This window comes from Alexandromys fortis, unplaced genomic scaffold (genome assembly GCF_014885135.2).
Source record: "Alexandromys fortis isolate MF-2015 unplaced genomic scaffold, M_Fortis_MF-2015_v1.1 scaffold_57, whole genome shotgun sequence".
Taxonomy (NCBI): domain Eukaryota; kingdom Metazoa; phylum Chordata; class Mammalia; order Rodentia; family Cricetidae; genus Alexandromys; species Alexandromys fortis.
In genome coordinates, this window is record NW_026067941.1 from 5,494,192 (window position 1) to 5,513,823 (window position 19,632).

At 42.9% G+C, this 19,632-nt stretch overlaps 1 protein-coding gene across 1 annotated transcript in view; it reads right to left on the bottom strand.

Moving 5' to 3' along the window:
- Dgki (diacylglycerol kinase iota) overlaps positions 1–19,632 on the bottom strand; it is a 301,404-nt gene that overhangs the window by 211,959 nt on the left and 69,813 nt on the right. Inside the window, exons 7-10 of the mRNA XM_050148045.1 lie at positions 15,959–16,075; positions 9,946–10,020; positions 9,346–9,444; positions 1,283–1,365 (exon numbers count right to left, since the gene is read on the bottom strand). Of these exons, the coding sequence (XP_050004002.1) occupies positions 1,283–1,365; positions 9,346–9,444; positions 9,946–10,020; positions 15,959–16,051 (350 nt within the window). The 5' untranslated portion in view covers positions 16,052–16,075. The remainder of the gene's footprint in view (positions 1–1,282; positions 1,366–9,345; positions 9,445–9,945; positions 10,021–15,958; positions 16,076–19,632) is intronic.

Consider the following 19,632-nt stretch of genomic DNA (forward strand, 5'->3'; position numbering starts at 1 on the left):
ATCATTTATCTTTCTGGTTGAATCTCAACAAACAGTCATTCAGCCTTGCGAAGCCTCCTGCAGAAGGCAGGTGTGGGCAGCTCTGCTTTGGGAAACACCGTCTACTCATATGTAATAGTGTGGATTTTCCTGAAAAGATTTCTTGTTCTGCTCTGATCCTTATGAAACATCTACTTAAAATACAATTTAAGTGATAAAAAAAATCTTAATAAATATAAAATCCAAAAGACCACAAGCCAGAGAAGCAGATATTTACTTTAAAGTCAAGAAGCAGTTCTTTAACAAACATTAAGATCAAGAAGTCTTATGCAGACCTTGGTGGTGCAGAAATGCAGAGTAATGGAATAATAGAAACATGTTCCATAATACTTATTTTCTTACAAATTTAGAGTATTTAATTTCCCCATTCTGATTAGGAACAATATCTTCCAGAAACCATCCGTATTGACAACTCTTTTACTCTGCCATCACTATTTATAGGAGTAAGCACCATCTCATGTCGCCACAACTGCCTTAGTAACGGAACGGGTCTAGGACAGGGAAGCAAATAGCATCAGCAATGTGGCTACTCTTTCCCGCCATGCTGGGTCATGTACACCTAGACCTAATTTTTCAACACTTCTAACTAAACACATAAATATAGAAAGGGGTGGAAGAGATATTAAAATGCCTGTCCCACTGCACTGAGGCATTCAAAGCTACATCTGGTTAATCTCAATACTTCCTATCCCTCCATCCATCCATCCATCCATCCATTTATCCATCCATCTTTTCTTCTCCTCTCTCTTCTTTCCTCTTCTCTCTCCATTACCCCCACATACACAATCTGGATGCATTCATACACACACAATCTTTCCAGATCAAATGTTTATTCTTACATATGTTGAACCCTTGGTTATAAACTTACATTTCTGTTGAAATGCATCTCCAAAATGGACACGGATAAACAGAAGGGCAAGGAGCACTTCCTTATTCCCTGACTTGCTGAGAATAAGTTTTAGCCCTACATACACAAGCAGCAACCACTAGAGAAGCAAGTGCAGACCCAACAATTAATCAGACAGTGGTTTGATGAAAATAAATGCAGTGACGGTGGATGGGTGGGTGGCTGGGGCATCAGGAAATTTCAAGCAAAGCAAAATGCATGCCAGAAAGTTGCTACGAGGTGAACAGAAAAACTTCAGTAGACCATGAGATAATAAATAACCTTGACCCCCAATCCTACGGTCCTCACTAGCCCAAAACTCAGAAGGAACATGGTAGGGAGGGATTCCATACTTACGCATCTTTTGGCCCTTCCTGAGAAAGATCGAAGACTTGCCGTGGATTCAGGTACCACATGAACATTTGGAGGACTTTGGTTCCCTATAAAGAAATGAATAAATAAGTAAATACATACATCCATATATGCATACATACGTACATATAAACATAACATAACATACATAGAAAACAAAATTTCCCAAACTAGAAAATAAAACCTAATCATTCTCTCTTAAGGGCTCTGGAGATACAGCCCAGGGCTTATTGTGCATACTGTTCTTGCAGAGGTCCTCCATTCTGTTCCTAGAACGCACTAGGCAGCTCACAACTGTCTGTAACTCAAGCCCCTCAAAGAGGATCTGGTGCCTGTAGCCTTGGCAGACACACATAGACACACACACACACACACACACAGCAAAGCTAAGCTAAATCCTTGAAATAATGGAACAGTAGTTAAAGTCATGAGCTTTGACTGTAGGTACACACAGGACGTATGTCCAGATGAGATGATTGTCCAATGTGGATAATTCCATTCAATCATGTGCTCTCTTTAACATGGAGTGGAGAGTGCCCACTTTCTACATGGTTTGATTGCAGTAACATGTGATGTGTGCTTAGTGATCAGTATTAAGACTTTGGTATCACAGTGCAATGGCAAAAGCCCATACAGGAAAACAGCTAGCCTATGTCATTTAACAGAAGAAATGAAAGTGCAATATTTCACATGAACATTTTCTGTGTGCCTGGCATGGTGACACAGGCCCATAATTTTAGTATTTAAGATATCATTTAATGGAGACAAGGATTATGAATTCAAATCCAGTTTGGATTACACAGTAACAGCTTGTATCAAAAATAAAAATTATATGTATAATATATATAACTAACCTTTTGTGTGTGTATATATATATGCTTTCATTTGTTTTTTAGCTTCACAGAGAAAAATTATTTCAATAAATTCATAACTAGCTAATATTACCCATAATTCATATTTCATGTGGACAACAGTAATCTAAACATTAAAGTTTAATGTGAAATGACATGGGCTGTTATTAATCAACAAATACAGTCATAACCTATTTTGTCTCTTTCTGCGCTACATGTGTCTGTCAGCTCACTCCTAACTCTCCTCAGTCACCTGGGAGGGTTTAAGAAACCGTGATAGTCACAGAGGCGACCACTGGGGACAGACCGAAGGTAGTGCAGATGATTCTTAGAGTGGACTGAAGGAAAGAAAGAAACAAATGATCTCTTTTGAATTAACCGGCGTCAACAGAGCTTTAAACCTGAGCAGAATAACTCGTTCTTACCAATCACAGCAATAGTATTTGCTTGAGCGGGTGGGGCGAGAGCTAAGGGTCCGCCCTGTGTGCCGGAAAGCGCCCAGAATCGGGCACAGGTGCAGAATGCAGCTGAGAAGGAAGGGAGGCCTCCTCTCCAGGGTGATTAGGGAGTCCACTGAGGTGCTGATGGCTCTGCGTCTAGCACAGCAGGTGGCACAAGAGAGACCTGGGCACACGCTGCCCCCTTTCTTCTCTGCTCTTTGTTAATCCATTTGTTCAAGTACACTAGCTGGCAAGGGGTGACTCTGTGGTTCACAATTCCCTCACAACAGTGGCAGTCGGCAAGGGAGTCAATGCAGCTCTTTTGTTCCTCGGATTCTCCCAAAGCTGTAATCTTAAAGTCCTGCCTTATCACATGCTTGCTGTAATTTGGGGAATAACATTTCACTCTTAATCATCAGAACACCTCCTTCGGCCTCACCAAATGATATATATTCCGTTCCCTATCAAACACAAACATGGATTTCGGGACATCACACCAGCACCATGGACGCCATGTTCTTCCTTTCCATGCTGGACCTGGCTACCAAGTACACTCAGGGTTATTTTGATCACACTGCGTGGTAAATAGGTAAATAAGCATCGCTTTAATGACCAACTAATTTACAGAACACATCCCACTAACTGGATACAAAGTCAATTTTTCTGGTTTTGATTCCTAAGGCAGCATGAGTGGCCGATGTTAATAATGCTTTCGCACCTCTGCAGGTCTCACTTTCAGCTGCTTCTATTATGCACACAATATGACATAATTAACAGCTTTCAAGGAAGGAAAATACAAAGCACAGGGAAGTTATTTTGCTTAACCTAAAATTTCTATAAAAGAATCAATTGGCTGCATGGTTTCACTTCTGCTCATTTTAAATCTGTGTTCACTGGAACACCTAATTACCTTAATGTATTCTTCAAGAGAGGAATGCCTACAAAGCCTGGCAAGTTGTTCCTCCTATGCCCCAAAGAGTCTATTCTCAGATCAGTCTACTGGACCAGCATCCCTGGACTTCGCAGGAGTAACCCACGCAACAGTGTTTGGCTACCTCCAGGCATGAATAGACGTTTCTTCTGTTAAAGAATCATGTTGGGCAGGACAATAGACAAAGTACTTTCTATGGAAGGGGGAAGAAGTTGAATACTGATCTCCAGCATCCACTTAAAAAGCCAGGCACTCACTTAGACCACAACACCAAGAGAGGTGGAGACAGGCATAGTCCAGGAGCTTGCTGGTCAACCAGCCCAGCCAAGTTCAGTAAGAGGCCCCGCCACCAAAGAAAAGTGACTGAGGAAGACACCAGGCTTGGACTCTCTCTCCTCTCTCTCTCTCTCTCTCTCTCTCTCTCTCTCTCTCTCTCTCTCTCTCTCTCTCTCACACACACACACACACACACACACACACACACACATACACACACACACATACACACACACACATACACACACACACTTATTTCCAAAATATGGCATGAAGAGAAATGACAAAAAATTAAATGAAATCACTTCTTTAAATCAATCCTAGTGAGTGGGACTTAAAAGCTAGATGCTCAAGCTAGATGCTCATAAAAGCTAGACACGCCCACATTTAAATGAGAGACTTTGATTGCCTTTACCACTGCTTATTAAATAGAACCGAATGGTCACACAAAAGGGATTCACCCGAAAAGGGTAATGTGCGTCTTTCTCAGTGTTGAGATGACATCTACTCAGTCATTTAAACAACTGCCACTAGCAAGACCAGGCACACCCTGCATGCCAAACACCAAGGCCTGCAACTTGTACGCAGGAGTCTGGTTTTCTTGAATGGAAGAGAAGCAGCGCTTGTGGATTCCAGTTCAACTCCTGGGTGTAACAACTTGCTGAGCACTGACCTCTGCCGCTGTTATGTGACTAGGGTACTCCTGGGAGGGGGCTGAAGAAAGTTACCCTTTCCCTTTCGGCTGGAGGAAAATGCAGCTTCTTGGAAAGCAGGCGGGTTATTACAGATATGAACGAGATCCATCCACAGCTCCACCATCCACTCTTGGGTGTGTGGTAGCTTTATGTGGGAGAAGGGAGAGATGGATCAGACAGGGATCCCTGACTGCACAAGGAAGTTCTATGTGATATTCATAAGGCAAAATCTCATCATGATGGAGAAGTTATTCAGAACAGCCCAGTCCACAACACACAGCCCTCCATCAGAGCACTGCAGGAGCATCCTACAGCATCACTAAGTCCCAGTTCACATCATGTAGGCAATGATGTAGATAATCAAGACAGAAACACCTGGACCAGGCAATAAGCAAGCTGGAGGAAAGGGATCAGTGGGAAGAAGAGCTTAAGAATAACGATTTCCAGTACCCACAACCCCAAGGAAGCCACCACTCCCATCAGCAACTGTGGATTTAGCCTCTGTTCTGTGTTTGGGTCTATACTTAAGAGCACAGAGTCTACTGGAAGGAAACCAACACTAAACGTATGAATTCACTGAACCCGTTAAATGCTGTGACAGTGAGAAGCCCAGCTACCCGGGGAGACAATGTCTAAATGCGAGGTTAGGTCAGATGAAGGCATCCTAAGTGTGCCGTGTGAGTGTGATTGTGAAAGACAAGTGGAGTGTCTCCATAGGAGCAAAGGAAGGGTGACGGTCCCAAGAGAAGTCACTAGAGGTGTAAACAAGCAAGATGTGCCACAAAAAAAAAAACTACATCTGGCAGTCTTAGGAGGCAAGAGGCAGGCTGCGGTGCAAGATGAAACAGCTGGAGGAAGCCATAGACTAAGCCCTGTGTGTCTGGACTTCGCTTTGTAGGAAACGATTCCTGAGATACTTTACCAAGGAAAGTCAGGCTGCCACCCTGATACATCACCACTGCAGCCACCGACAGGCAAGCTTTAGGCCATCAGAGGAACCAGAAGGCTTGGTTTATGTCTTAGCTTCCCACTGCTCACGCTCCCAACAATCGTGTAACACAGAAAGGGGGACATTAAACAGACTCGCAATTCCGTTATTTTAATCTCGTCTGTTGAGATTGCTCTGGCGATCTTGAGACTGGATTTTGACATGTCCCCTTCACCTACTTACTGTCTCTCGGCCCTCTCTCCAAACCCATATGTCCCACAGAAGCCTGAATTTGTAGAAAGCAATACAGTTTTATTTAGCTCCAGATCACATTTTTTCCAGCACTTCAAAAATCTGAGACAATGCATGCAAGTATCTTGGAGACAGTTTATAGAGTCAGATTTCTCATTTGAAGCCAGTTTCTTTATCTGCCCCTCCTGTCCATATTGGTATGATTGACCCCTGACTTAGGAGGGGGTAACTTGTCTGTGGGAACACTGGTTCAGAGAGAGTGGTACGAATTCAGCCAGCATGAATCTGTCCACCAGCAGCTACCCCCGTAACTCCCCATCCCCCCAACCCGCTACCCCCCACCCCCATCCTCTGTTCAGTCAGAGCCTGAGAGCTCTGGTCCAGGAATTAAGTTTCCACCACACATTTGACCTGTGTGTGGAACTCCACACTGGCCAGTATGAGCAGAGTCTCAGTACCTCAACTCTCAGTACTATGGAGATTTGTTCCAGTGGTTAACATCTGGGCCCCTGTGCATGCATATGAAATAACACGAAAAGAGACACCGAACTCCCCACACAGAGGAGGGGACTGTGTTGGAGTAAATCCGTCTCCTGCCCGCAGTCTCCCTCCCACAGGGACAGTAATTCAAAGCTGATGTTTTAGTCCCTGAACCCAGTTTCCGTCCCTTCAAATGTTTTTGGTACCAACAGTACAACCAGTGTCCAAACCTTTGCAAAACACCGGTGTTGTGTGTACCCTGAGGGCGCCGGAAAACTAGGGATAAGTATTGTGATGTTGAAAAGAAAGGGTGAGAAAAATGTGTAGTTTAACAGAAACAGTCCTGGTGCATGCTTATAATAATATAATCCTTCAAATATAAGTCCTAATATTATCCTTCAAAACATTGACTTTTTTTTCTTTCATGCCTAAGGAAGTACAGGGGAGCAATTCTTTTTCAGGCCACTAGATGGCGACATCATCCAGTTGTTTACTTAAGGCTAATGTAAGCTTAAAAAGTTTGGGAGCCAACACTTCAGAGAGAAAATGAGTCAAAAAATGCTCTTTACCTAAATCAGATGAGTAAAATAAGTGAATTATTAGTTGGTAAACTGAAAAAAAAAAACAGAATATGCCTACTCCCTCCCCACTTATTGCAACAGGAAGCCCAGGCCAGACCATGAGCTCTGTCCTCTAAAGCAGAGGCAGAGACAGAGACAGCATCTAAAACATGTGGAAAATGAAAATTGTCAAGGCCACTCTGATGTACTGAGATGGCACCTGAGCCGTAGCAGGCCCCCGAGCAAGTTTCTGCACACTAAACTTCACCATGTCGCCTCTCTGCTCATAAACCAAAAGATCTGAAGCCCAGTTTCAATGGCACGAACCCAAGTTTTACAGCATTTTCCATGGGCTGGTTCTGGTCTCTCCAGCATCACACTTCCTGGAGCCTTTTCTGCATGTCCCGCTCACCAGTGTCATTACAGCGCAGAATTCCCCCCCTGCGTCGGCTGCGTCATTTGTATTCGTTTGCTTGCTACGCACTGTGACCTAGAAATCTAGGATTCAAAGATTCCCTAGCATCCTGGCACCTATGACCCGAGAGGACACCCCCGGAGAACACTACTGACGGTCCATGATGGACACGTAAATCCCAGGGTCTTAGAACACCATGGAGTGGGTGCCTGATTTTGACAACTGGCTTAGCCAGGCTCTGGTGAGCCTTGACGGATGAGCAGAAATTTCCCATGGTGGAAGAGGGGGTTCTCCTCTCGTGTTCCCTCCTCTGTGTAGCATAGCACCCCTCTTCCAGTTCAGCCCCTTCGAGGACACTACTTCTTTCTCATGCCAAAGTCACTGTTTCCCTCTGGAACTCCGCCCCTTTGGCAGTCTGGTGTGCTCAGTTTGGAACACACAACAAAGGTCACATGACTCATTTCCCCCCAATAGCCGCTTTTGTGTCCTTAACAAAAAGATGCCCTCCAAAATCACTTAAGCCTCTTTAGTCTGGTAGTCCTTAATGACCTTGCAGAGACTGGAGCAGGGAAAGGGTTGGATCTGAAATAGTCTGTCAGTCTCAAAAGGCAGGCAAAACAAAAAACATCCGAGTGTCCAATGTGGGGCGTCTCTTAGCTTGATTCATGAATTCACTTCGGGGCTGGGAATACAGCTCAGGCGACAGAGGGCTTGCCTAACATACATGCATTCTTGGGTTCTGTCCCCAGCAGCATTGCAGTAACCAGGCACTGTGGCATATGCTGCAATGTCAGGATCAGGAAGTCCAAGGTCATTCTGGACCCTACAGAGCACTCAAACCCAGCTTGTGTTACTTGAGATCCTATACTTGAGATCCTTGATAAAATATAGCTGATGCTAACTAGCCTGTAGGTCTCAGGACACCCAAATGGGAACTAATTGCATCTGCTTCGCTCCATTTCTTGATTCTCAACTGCATCACTCACCCTTGTTAGGCTAAAGGAAGTCAGCCCTAAGTGGGCGTGTTTCAGGGCCAACAGAACACCAGACCTAAGGAACCCAGCACCTGGTCCTTTTCTACTGATTACTGTACCGCCACATCATTGGAATAGGAAGGACATCATCACTAACAGACACGAAAAAGGTTACAGAAGATAAATTGTTTCTTGTGATACATCTGTTCTCCATAGGACTGAGATAGACTGTTAATATTGCTGGGTACTGGAAACTTTGAAGGAGGAGACGGGAGTTCCTTTTAAACCATAGGCTCTCACACAGCAAGTCCCACTGTAGTCAGTTTATCCTGGGAAACATCCATTATCTTAGAAGCAATGACATCACTTGAAGGAGTCAATCAAAACTGATGACAAAATGACATTTTTCCTTATTTGAGCGATTAAAGAGTCTCAAATCTCTATTTGTTGATGCTGAACCTTCACAAAGTCTTGTCTTGAAGTGTAAAGTGTACACTTACTGGTTAGAAAAAAAATATTTTCACATCCAGATTCCCAGGAAAATAACAGAAAATCAAAGCCCACAGAAGAGTCTTAATAAGAAGCCCCAGAGAGCAGGAAGAAAAATGGGTAAAAAGATAAAAGGACTGAATTATAGAGAAAACCATGCTTTTACAGAGCAAGGTTGACGTCGGAATGCCATTAACTTCTGTAAGGATGTCTTTGTACTCTTAAATGGGGTCGATCTTAAGCTATCCCGAAAGAAGTGGGCAGAGAGGGGAAGGAATAATGAAGTCCTTAGAAACCATTATTCCTCTGGCCTTACGGTACTTGTTTACAGTTGTTGTGACAAATGACCTCTGGTTATTCCTTTCACTGAGGACAGGGACACAGGAGTCCGGTTCAATTGTAATAGGAAGAAATAAAGACAAGTTGGTAAATGTATTGCTGATTATGAAACCTTAGAAGATATCCACATAGGGAGAAGTCAGTTCTTCCACTGGCTCTCACACTGAACATGAAGAAGCCCTTCTTTGCTTTTCTCTGAAACCTAGTAACTAAAAGAAACTCTGAAAGGATTCTTCTAGAATATCTATAAGGAAAACGTCAGTCTGGTCTGGCCGTGGATGGAAGGCCGTAGACGGCAGGCCTCTCGGGGTTTTGAACCTGGTCCTGGCACAAGCTGCCGTGCTATTTTACTTCATCCTGGAGTCTGTGTCTTTGACATATCAATTATTCAAAGCTAAACTCACGAGAAATGACTTACCTGGTTGCCCCCACTCTTTGGGTTCACAAACACAAGCAAAGGCTTCATGAGAGGAGAGGAGATGGGCTTGATCACAAAAGGACGACCTTTGTTTTCCTGCTGGAAGAGGCAGGCAGCACTATTAGGATAAATGCCCACGGCTTGGAAGCAACCACAAGCAAGGGAAGAGAGAACACTGCGCACCCCTGGGATCCTGAGTCTTATGTCACAAGGCTGAACCTTCATGGCAGTGTGTCCACATCACCTGGAAGAAAGCACCCCCCGCCATCACTAACTCCAAAAGAGTGAGCTAGGCTTTGGATTTTACTCTGCATTCTCTAAGAGCTCTGGAAGCGTCAGGCCTCATCACCACCTTTACCATCGCCATCGTTTTGGGGAAGACATTCCAAGCAGGGGCAGATGCTCTTACTCTGACATGGCGGGTGAGATTTGACTAATTGATGGACAGGTTGGTGGATTTGGAACAGGAGGGATTCTGATGTACGTAGAAGGGAATAAAGGGCAAAGGGAGTGTAGAAGGCAATGCCTCAAGAAGAAGTGTGGGCCAGATCCTCAGGGCCAAGCAGCCTCTGCAGACTTACACCTCTCTGAAAGACTTACCTCGGTTCCTCTTTTACTGGCTTTTCTTTTAAAGCTCGTTCTTTTCTTCTTCCTGCTGGAAGCCTTCAGGGAGTTCTGTTGGGCAAGAAGGGAGCAGGCTAAACTCAGAGGCAGGCAGCCCCCACATCTCCATGCAGAACCATGTAGAAGAGGACAGCAGCGCATGCTGTTGACGGCATGCTTCTCATGCTTTGACACTTCCAAGCCACTGCTCATGGGTAAGCCACAGACAAAAACCAGTGCTCCAGGGTGAGCAACTGACTCCCCGCCGCAGGGGGCAGGGAGCTGGAGCCGCGGGGGCTCTGATGGACTCACATAACAACACATGGTATACCTGCCAACCCTCCCAGTAAAAATGGAAGAATCCCAAATTCTCTGAGGGGCTCCAGTCTCCCGCCCAACCAGGTCCGTCTCCCGCCCAACCAAGTTCAAGTTCATCTCCTGGTATGGAGATCACCTATGTGGAAATGTAAAAAAGGAGGCCATTTTTTTATGCTTTTCTTTTTCTTTTCACTTTTTTTCATTTTCCTTCTTTGTTTACTTTTTATGATCTGCTTTAGTAATAGTTATAAAATAATTAAAATAAGACTTGATCCCAGTAGAACTTCACAATCCAACTGCCTTATCAACACTAATACATAATATTTTAAATGCTGGGAAGAAACCTTATCATGATATAATAGTGTAATAGTGAGCATTACTCTTTCTTTCTCCGTCTCAACATCCATTAATTTAAATTTCTTCTCTCCACTAAGTAGCCTTGAACATTTTAATGGAAGCAAATCAAAGTTGCTGACATACAGTGACCGTTAATTTTACTTTCTCTTTCTCAAGATTTTATGAGCCACAATCCACAATTACTTTGGCTAACCATTTTCTACAAATACTTGGAGGAGGAACTCTTACAGGACAATCACACTTACTGGTTGAAGACCAAACATAAATCAGATTTAACTAGTGGACTCAATATGAATTAGACTGCATCTTCACAAAGGTAAGAGAGTACTGACCATATAATAGATGTTTGATCAAGTGTTGAGAGCCTGAAATGCAGAATTCTTAACTTAGAAGTTGACATTAGAATACACACTTACATTATTTGAGCAGTTAATAGTTTTCCAACTAGCTTGGAGAAATTTAAATAGCTAATCTGCAAGTATTTTCTTCTTAGAGCATTCAAAACTAAACATTAGTCTACAACACACACATTAATGCATCAAATTCAATAGGAGTCAAATGAGCTTGTGTTTATTTCACATTTGCTTAGATAGAGAAGCGAGAAAAAAAGAAGGAAAGGGAGGAAGGTAGAAAGGAAGGGAGGAGAAGGAGGAAGAAGGAAGAAAGGAAGGAAGTAAAGAGGGAGGGAGGGAGGGGATGAGAGAAGGGAGGGAGGAGAAAGGAAGCCCATGATCACCAAGGCTGAGGAAATTTTTGAAGAACCACTATGTATCCCCAGGTTTTCTTCTTCCAACAAAGGAAAATGTCTTCAGGACCTCAGAGACTCTCCAGAAAAGAGATTCAAGAAACTGGGTGTTCCTGATTCTGGAGCTTTCCTCACTATTCATTGTTGACTACACTTCCCTTGCAAACAGATCTTGTGGATTCTAAATTCCGCAGCTAAAGACACCTTTTATCACATTCTTGTCTCTTTTTCATTTTAAAGGCCGATGCCATATTTTAATCAATTTCAGTTTATGTAGAAGGAATAAGCTGGAGCCTGGAAAAGTGGAGGCTGTGGAAGAAGCTTTTCTACTGGGTGTCATCAAATGATGCTCCAAGCCCTCCTCAACCAGCATCAATTTCTATCACTGCTCAGACAGTTTGTAAAGGATGTTCAGCCAAGATCCTGTGCAACCCCACTAATCTCCTTGAAGTGAAGCCAAAGCAAAGATGAAACGCTTCCTGAGTGATACTATCATGCATGATGCTGAAAATGTGGCTTCGTAACTGAAACCTGGCATTAAGGAGACCCCAGCAAAGTAGAGCACCAGGAGGACCATGAGCCTGATGGACTGGCTACGAATCCTCTGCCAGCTCCCTGTGATGAGATGTACCAAGTCAGGCGAAGGTTTGAAACAACAGACTCTTAGTTTCGGTATGAAATGACAACACCTACCTCATAGTACAGTTGGAAAGTTTAAACAAGAAATGGTATATGTAAAGCAGTTAGTTTTGTATCCATTCCATGATATGCATCTGCTCACATCTGTTAGCCTCATTACCCAGCACAAATTTTTAGTGCACAACCACACCCCAATCACAGTCATATGACCAACACTATTCACTAAGCCTCTTCTGGTTTGCACAATCGTGCCTAGGATATGATGGCTTGTCTCCCCCACTGCTTTGGTGTGTTACCTCATTTCCTGCCTAGACCAAATAAATGAAAATACCAGTCACTCGCAGGAACACACTAAGGGCCTCAACAATTAAATTCCAAGATGCAGTTCTACTGCAACAGGCAAAGATCTCACACAACTTTCTTAAACTTTTCATAAAGTTTAGAGCATCTTGGGTGATTCTGATGGTCAAGCACATTTAGGAAACACAGATCTAGAAATGAGGGAAGAAATCTGAAAACAGGGAAAGCAAGCAACTCAAGTCTAGTAAGAAGCAGACACACAAAACAGTTTTTCAACATAGATGTAGCAAGTGCTTCCGAGACCAATGCATCTGAGGCTTTCTTTACAAACAAATGTAGTGATTGACTTACAGCACCCACAAGTGTCTGTGTGAGATCTGAGGATGCTTACAGTATCAAGAATGGTCAAACAGCAATAGCAAGAACTCTGGAATTTCCCAGCACACCTCACTGTTCCTGTGGCTCCCTTCTGCCTGAGTACAAATGTCTAACAACTCTTCACTTACAAGGCAGCAGCATCTTGAGAGAAACGGATGGCTAGGAAGGAAGATTTGGAATGTACCACAGCCATGACAAGTTAAGATACCTATTTGTGCTAATTTGCAGCAAAGCTTTCCCTGTCTGGGTTACTGCTGGGGAATTCAACAAAGTAGCCTGCTTTGCGAGAATGCAGAGGCAATATCCGAAACTTACTGTAGGATTAAAGAGTCAAACGTTTCACACTTCTCTGACATTTTAAAACAAAGCATGCCTGTTCTAGCCAGGGCAGCTAACTTAGTGGTTTAAGTGATTCCCTTACAAGATCAACACATCTCAAACTGGTTTTTGTGGCCTTTTAATCTCAACAGTAGTTGCCTTCTAGGCATTTTATACCTATCCTGGTGAAAGAATTTAGAGAAAATAAAGGCCATTTGTCTTCTTGGACCCTGTATCAGAACCATCTCACCTTGCCAGGAAGTGAACCCATCAACCAGACTGTTATCAGAGTTACGACTCCTTCCTGAGCAGTTAAGACCGCCTTATGGATGAATCATTTAACTGTAAATGAAACTTTAGCTCTTAATGCCCTTGAGGGATTTTTTTTCCAGGTTAAAAGGTCAAAAATAATTGCTTATATTAAAAGGTCTAAAAGTGATATAGCACTTCATTATACAAAGGGAGTGTCTCCCACAAACACCAGACAACATTCTGACAGGTCACAGAAGGAAGACGCCAGAGCTTTGTTTACTTAACAGATGCTCACCTTCTGCTCCAGGTGCCCCACTGGAATAAAGGTGGCTCTAACAACAGCAAAAAAACAAAGAAAACTCGTCCCCAAAGTTGAGGAGCAGGTCTCAAGAGCTCCAAGTAACATCAAATCATGTGTGCTGGTTGATCTTCATAATCTACCCAAGGAAACAGTTTAAGCAAGTCTGAGGGATTGCGTTAGTCACTGAAAAAAGCTTGTGATTCCATTTCATGGTACTCCAGCAATAAAAGCTCATCCCATCATAATAAGACAGTAAAGAAGGAAAGCTAGCAAGAAAAAGAAAACCTCATGGGGAGTAGAGAGGTTGGCAGAGCACTGTTTGCAAACAGGACATTAGAAACGATGTAGCAGCTATCAGTAAGGATATGAACCAACCAGGAAAAGTCTGCTGAGTGGGAACAGCTTAAAATGACTTAGGACGATGTGCACTACTAGAGAATTCTACCCAAGAGCCATTTTTTTTTAACTAAGCAAGTTCTAAAGAATTCTTTGTAGCACGGCATCACTCAATAACGACCCTCAGCCCTGGGCACACTACGGTTCTCTATCTATTCTAATGGTGCATTTCTATGCATGTAAACCAGGAGTGAAACTATGGCTTTGTGATGGAAAAGCTAGGAGAGGTATCTACAATTTTGTACGTTAGTGAAAGGAGCCATTTTTTTTAATCTGCAGTTTCTTTTGTACAGGGACAATATGTGTATATTACTCATTATGCACTGAGAATTAAACTACAAGACTAAGTACAATCCTCCCTTCAAAGACTACAGTGTCCCAACTCGATCCTATGAGTTTATGCTCCCTAGGGGAGATATAAATGTATCTAGAATGTAATTTGTAGGTTCTGGGAGAGGAAGTCCAACTTGCAGAAAAAGCTGGATGTGGCTTGGGCCTGATGGTGGACAGATTCTTGACACATGCAGACTTTATCAGAAGCAGTGTGCTTCCTTACAGAGAAGAAGTGATAGGGCAAGAATGGTGTTGTAGAAAATAGACCCAGCCAAAGTGTGTAGGAAAACAACCAGAAAAGAAAACCCTGCCAGGTAGGGATAGTACTGTTAGCACGGTTCCGTTACTACAGTTAGAAGAAGGCTGAATTCCACAGCTATAAAATCGGGGGTTAAAAGTCGAGCTTGAGTTCGTGATCAGATTATGACTGACAGATCCGTAGAGTGCAGAGTGCAGCTCCTTAGAGGCAAGTTGCTAACATCATGGAGACAAAAAGATATCGGAAAATCCCTCAGAGACATTGAGAAGAGGCTTGGGGAAGAAAGATGGGGGGGGGGGAATAACTGAGCAGGATGACTGTCCAACTACGGGAAGGTCTACCATCTGTCTGTCTATCCATCATCTAACTGACTTTCCACTTTATCTGTCTGTACGTGTGTGTAGTCATACATCCGTATTCACATCCTAATGTTCCTCTCTCACAGGCTTTAAACTCCAAAAGGTTAAGAAGAAAGTCTCAATGAAGGAAGCATCTAATTGGCCATGTTCTAGGATGTCTGAAGATGAATATGCTGAGATCTAGCTCCACAAAGATTGTACTTCCTAGTGAAACACAAATATAGTGAAAAGGTTACTGTGGACTCTGGAATGGGAATTCAGCCATATAATCATCCTTAACCAAGAGTGGCCTGCTATTTTAGACGCTTCCTCCTACATGCCTCAGCAGACCTAGTATGATCCAACTCAGCTCACAGGCCCAGCAATATAATTTGGTACACAGTCTTGCCTGCCACTGGCTTTCTCGACAACCGCTCTAAATCCCACCCACCTTTTAAACAGAAGGAAAATCCCTACAAGGATAATCCCTCCATCCCCAGGAAAGTCCCCCAGATGAATAAGAAGAGATTGGCTTAAACAGGAAAGCCACTAAGAGCACAGGATGGGATTAGGCACTAAAATAGCAGATTCAATTCACCTGAAGAAACCACGGTGGCTCTCTAAGCAGACCCTGTATGTAATGGAGGTTATGACTCACAGTCTGCCCTGTAGAGTGGTAGAAATCTTAACCAAACTATAACACCTGCCAACCTTGCTCTCCGTGGACTCCTCTCATGCTTGGAGGGAAAGAGAGTGTGTAAGAACCCACTATTCCTTTACTGGGACTCAATGGAACTCAGGAGACCTGCCTGCATAGAGCATTTTTACACGTGGATGAGGAGGACACACCCTTACTCTGAAACTGGCTTTTCGTGAGGATGGGAGTCTGGTTCCATGAGAGAGCCCAATGAGGTCAAGTGATGGGCCAGTGAGATGAACTTAGTAGCTAAGCACCAGACCACAGGGATGAATCTGTGGAGGTTATAGGAGCCGGAAGACTATTGAGGGATAAAAGCAAATCACAGCGGTTAATTTTTCTCTGCTCTAGGCCAGCAGCACCAGGATCCTGCAGTTACCTGAGGTTTCTTCACCTTAATGATCCAGGTGGGAGGGACAATAACAGCAGCGTGGGCCCCCAGGGAGCAGGGTTCCTCGATGTGATGCAGCATGAAGCAGGTCACCTTATTGTGAAACTGAAGAGAAAAACAGGCTAATGAGTAATTCCGAGTAAGAGGTAAGTCACAGCAGGAAGGGATGGTTACACTCACAAACACACACGAGCACACACACACACACACACACACACAAATATGAAGGAACACATGACCGCATCAGCATTCAACCATCTAATCGCTCTGGCACTTCAGCACAGACATAACAGTTGAAAACGGGAACCTAGCAGGATGTGAAGCCTGCTAAGACATTCTCACTGTTAAATGGATTATTTATATAAAGATGCTGAGCCTTGAAGGGCTCTACTAACCTTAATTACACACAACCGTTTTTATTATATAATATAGAGGAGAAAATGAAGACAGTTGGAAGATAATGCCCACCGTCCTGACTGTTTCTACAATAGATGTAGATACTCCCAAGTAATCTTTCAAGCCTAGGGAGCCAAGAAGGAAGCAAGTGGTCTCTTCTAGGAAGCTATTAACCTCAGCGGTAGCAAAACACAAAGAGATCACTTCTGGGCTTATCTAAAGCCCTTAAAAATACAGAGGCCCTATTACACTCGGCAAGCCTGAGGAACTTGTTTGCTGTAGGAAGGAAGGAAACGTGAACTAGTAATAATAACACACAACCCCCCAGTGTGAGGGGCTGAACTCACCACTCGGTTGTGAGGCTGGCATTGCCACCTCAGTCTAACCATATTTTCAGTCACCTTCTGATAGCCGTGTGGGGGGATATTTCATTTCTAATGAACATCAAAATCAGCTTAAGCAATAATTAAAGGACTTAGGTCCTAATGACAGTGATTTTTTTATTCAAATTAGCTTGATCTTGAATTACGCTTATTGTAATAAACACACAATTTACATTTCAACTGAACTGGAGCTATTTAAGAGTAAAAGAAGGGCTGGAGAGATGGCTTGGAGGTTAAGAGCACTGGCTACTCTTCCAGAGGTCCTGAGTTCAATTTCCAGCGACCACATGGTGGCTCACAATCAAATATTGTGAGATCTGGGCCTTCTTCTGGCCTGCAGGCATACATGCAGACAGAACACTGTGTACATAATAAGTAAAAGAAAGCACTGATAATAACAGTGTCGGAAAAACAGACATCAATTAGGACTGTCTGAGGAAAACTGGCAAACACAGCTACCCTAATTTTATTCCACACAATCACAAAGACTTTGTTTTGACTTCTGCATATTGTCAAGATTTCCTGTGGTCCAGTAGTTAATTAACATCAATCATGGATAAAATACTGATTAAATAATTAATAACTTCCCATGCCACCCATCATTTGTGATTCACAAACAAGCTAAACCAGAGAAATGCCACACCAGAAAAATATCATTCGAACCTTTCAAAATTGATTGTTTTTTAGCAATTCAGATTAAACCTCAATGCATGCCCATTGCCTTTCTCAAACACTGTTTAAGCAACTCTTTCAACTTACACTTGAGTCATCTCCAAGTTGGATACTAACAGGTGCACTCAGGAATGTATAGCCTTTAAATGCTGGAGCCAAGACACAGGAAGCCTAGCTCCCTCACCCAAGGTTTTCCTTCTACATTAAGAGGGATCAGTTATTTGTTTAGTTATCTGACATCAAATTTCCTGGAAGAAATTACTTGTACTATTACAGTAGATCAATACTGTAATTTTTGTGGGTATATTTTGCATATAAGACCTTGCAAAACCGATTTCCACACTTTCTGGGATATTAAAAATGTGTGAAATTGGCCAAAGTTCTGCCGCAATGGTTAAGTGGAAAGTAAGTCTCTATAGTGAATCGGTTAGATGACAGATTAATGAGAAGAATACGGGTGCTCACTGTAAAGTCAGATTAAGGCTTCAATAAATGGACCCTGAACAAGACATCTCATCTGGGCTCAAGGACCATCAGTCTATCAGAACAGACTTGCCTTGATGCTCGCCCAGCAGCAGGCTCTTTCCTGGTCAGGAAGGCTAGCAGCATGGGAAGCATTAGGGATTAAGATGTCAACACAGGTTATACCATGAAAGACCTAATTAAAGACGCCCCCATTCAGCAGGAAGCAGTTTGGAGAGAAATAACTGCGCCCATATTCCCAAATATTGTTTATAAATGTTCTTTTACATTTAAAGGGGGATATGATAGAGATATGAATAATTTGCATTGATATAGATTTTGCTTTAGTGATTTAAATTTAAGGTCAATTTTGTTATATGTATTTCTGATCTTGATTAAGGTATTGTGATTGTGTAGTTCACTTAAAAATGTAATGTATATAGGTTGTTAATGGATAATCAATAATAGTCAAGCTTGTAGTCATGTTAGTTAAGATTTTCTAGATGTACATAGATATATTTTAGATAGGCATTCTTCATATCTTTAAAAGATTATAGAATATGGCATTTTAAATGTTTTAATAACTTAGGACTTTTCATGACAATCTTAATCCCAGAAGGAGATCTTGACCTTAGAATGTAGAGTTTCACTATAATAGGATAGCCTGGTACCTGTGAGCATGTGTTTAGACAGAAGCACAAAGGTTACATGTGTGACAAGTAGGAAAACATGGAAATGCCAAGGAAACAAAACATGGGATGATGGTGGCACAACAAACACCGAACCTTCCAGAACAGTGGGTCTCTACCTAATCACTGGAGGCTCTTGACAAATGGAGGCCTTGGGGAAATTACGTTAGTGAGACTATTAGTTTGAATCTTATAGACTTGCTATAGTGCAAAGAGTTTAACGCACAAAATATCAACTGCAATCGTTTCAAACTGTATCTGTTCCAGCCCCTTTGCTAGCTTTGAATCTGCTGTTTGTAGACCTGTGAACCTTGAATCTAACACAACACAGACCTTCTTTTCAAGTTTCCTTTGCAATAAATGGCTGGTATATTTTTATCTACACAGTCACCCAAAAAAAATAGATGGAAAGCTGATATGTTCACACATATCATATAATCCAAGCATTCAGGTGGCTGAGGCAGAAGGATTACAAATACAAGGGATTACATATTCTATGTAGCAAGAATATCTTGAAAGATAGAGAGTAGATAGGCTGAAAGGCTGGGGGAGGTGGTTAACAAATTCTTTCTGAAAAGGCATGGGTGTGTGGGAAACACTCAACTCACCACTGAGGTATGAACAGAGCTACAGATAACCCATAAACAATTGGGTATGGCTATGCTGCAATTAACCATTGTATAAAAACAGGGGGCAGCCATATTTGGCCCTGGATGCCGTAGTTTGCCAGCTGGGTTAGAGTGAGGCAAAAAGCATCCACAGAGGAAAGCAAATGAGCAAGTGCCACATATGTTTTGCACAGTGGGGCCAAGTGCTTTTAAGAGTAGATGAGAATGAGATGGGCGACGGGAAATTAGTGTGGGTTCTTTATGAATGTCCACGGTCAAACACAAGGAAGGGCCATATTCCAGTGGGCGCGCATGGGGAGCTACAGAAACATCTAAACCCAAAAGACAACGCGAAAGGCACTCGCTCTTCACACACCCACAACAAAGCCACCCACATCAGGACCAGGAGAACCAGGATGCCTGGCCCTGGGTTGCAGAGTCCACTCAAGGCT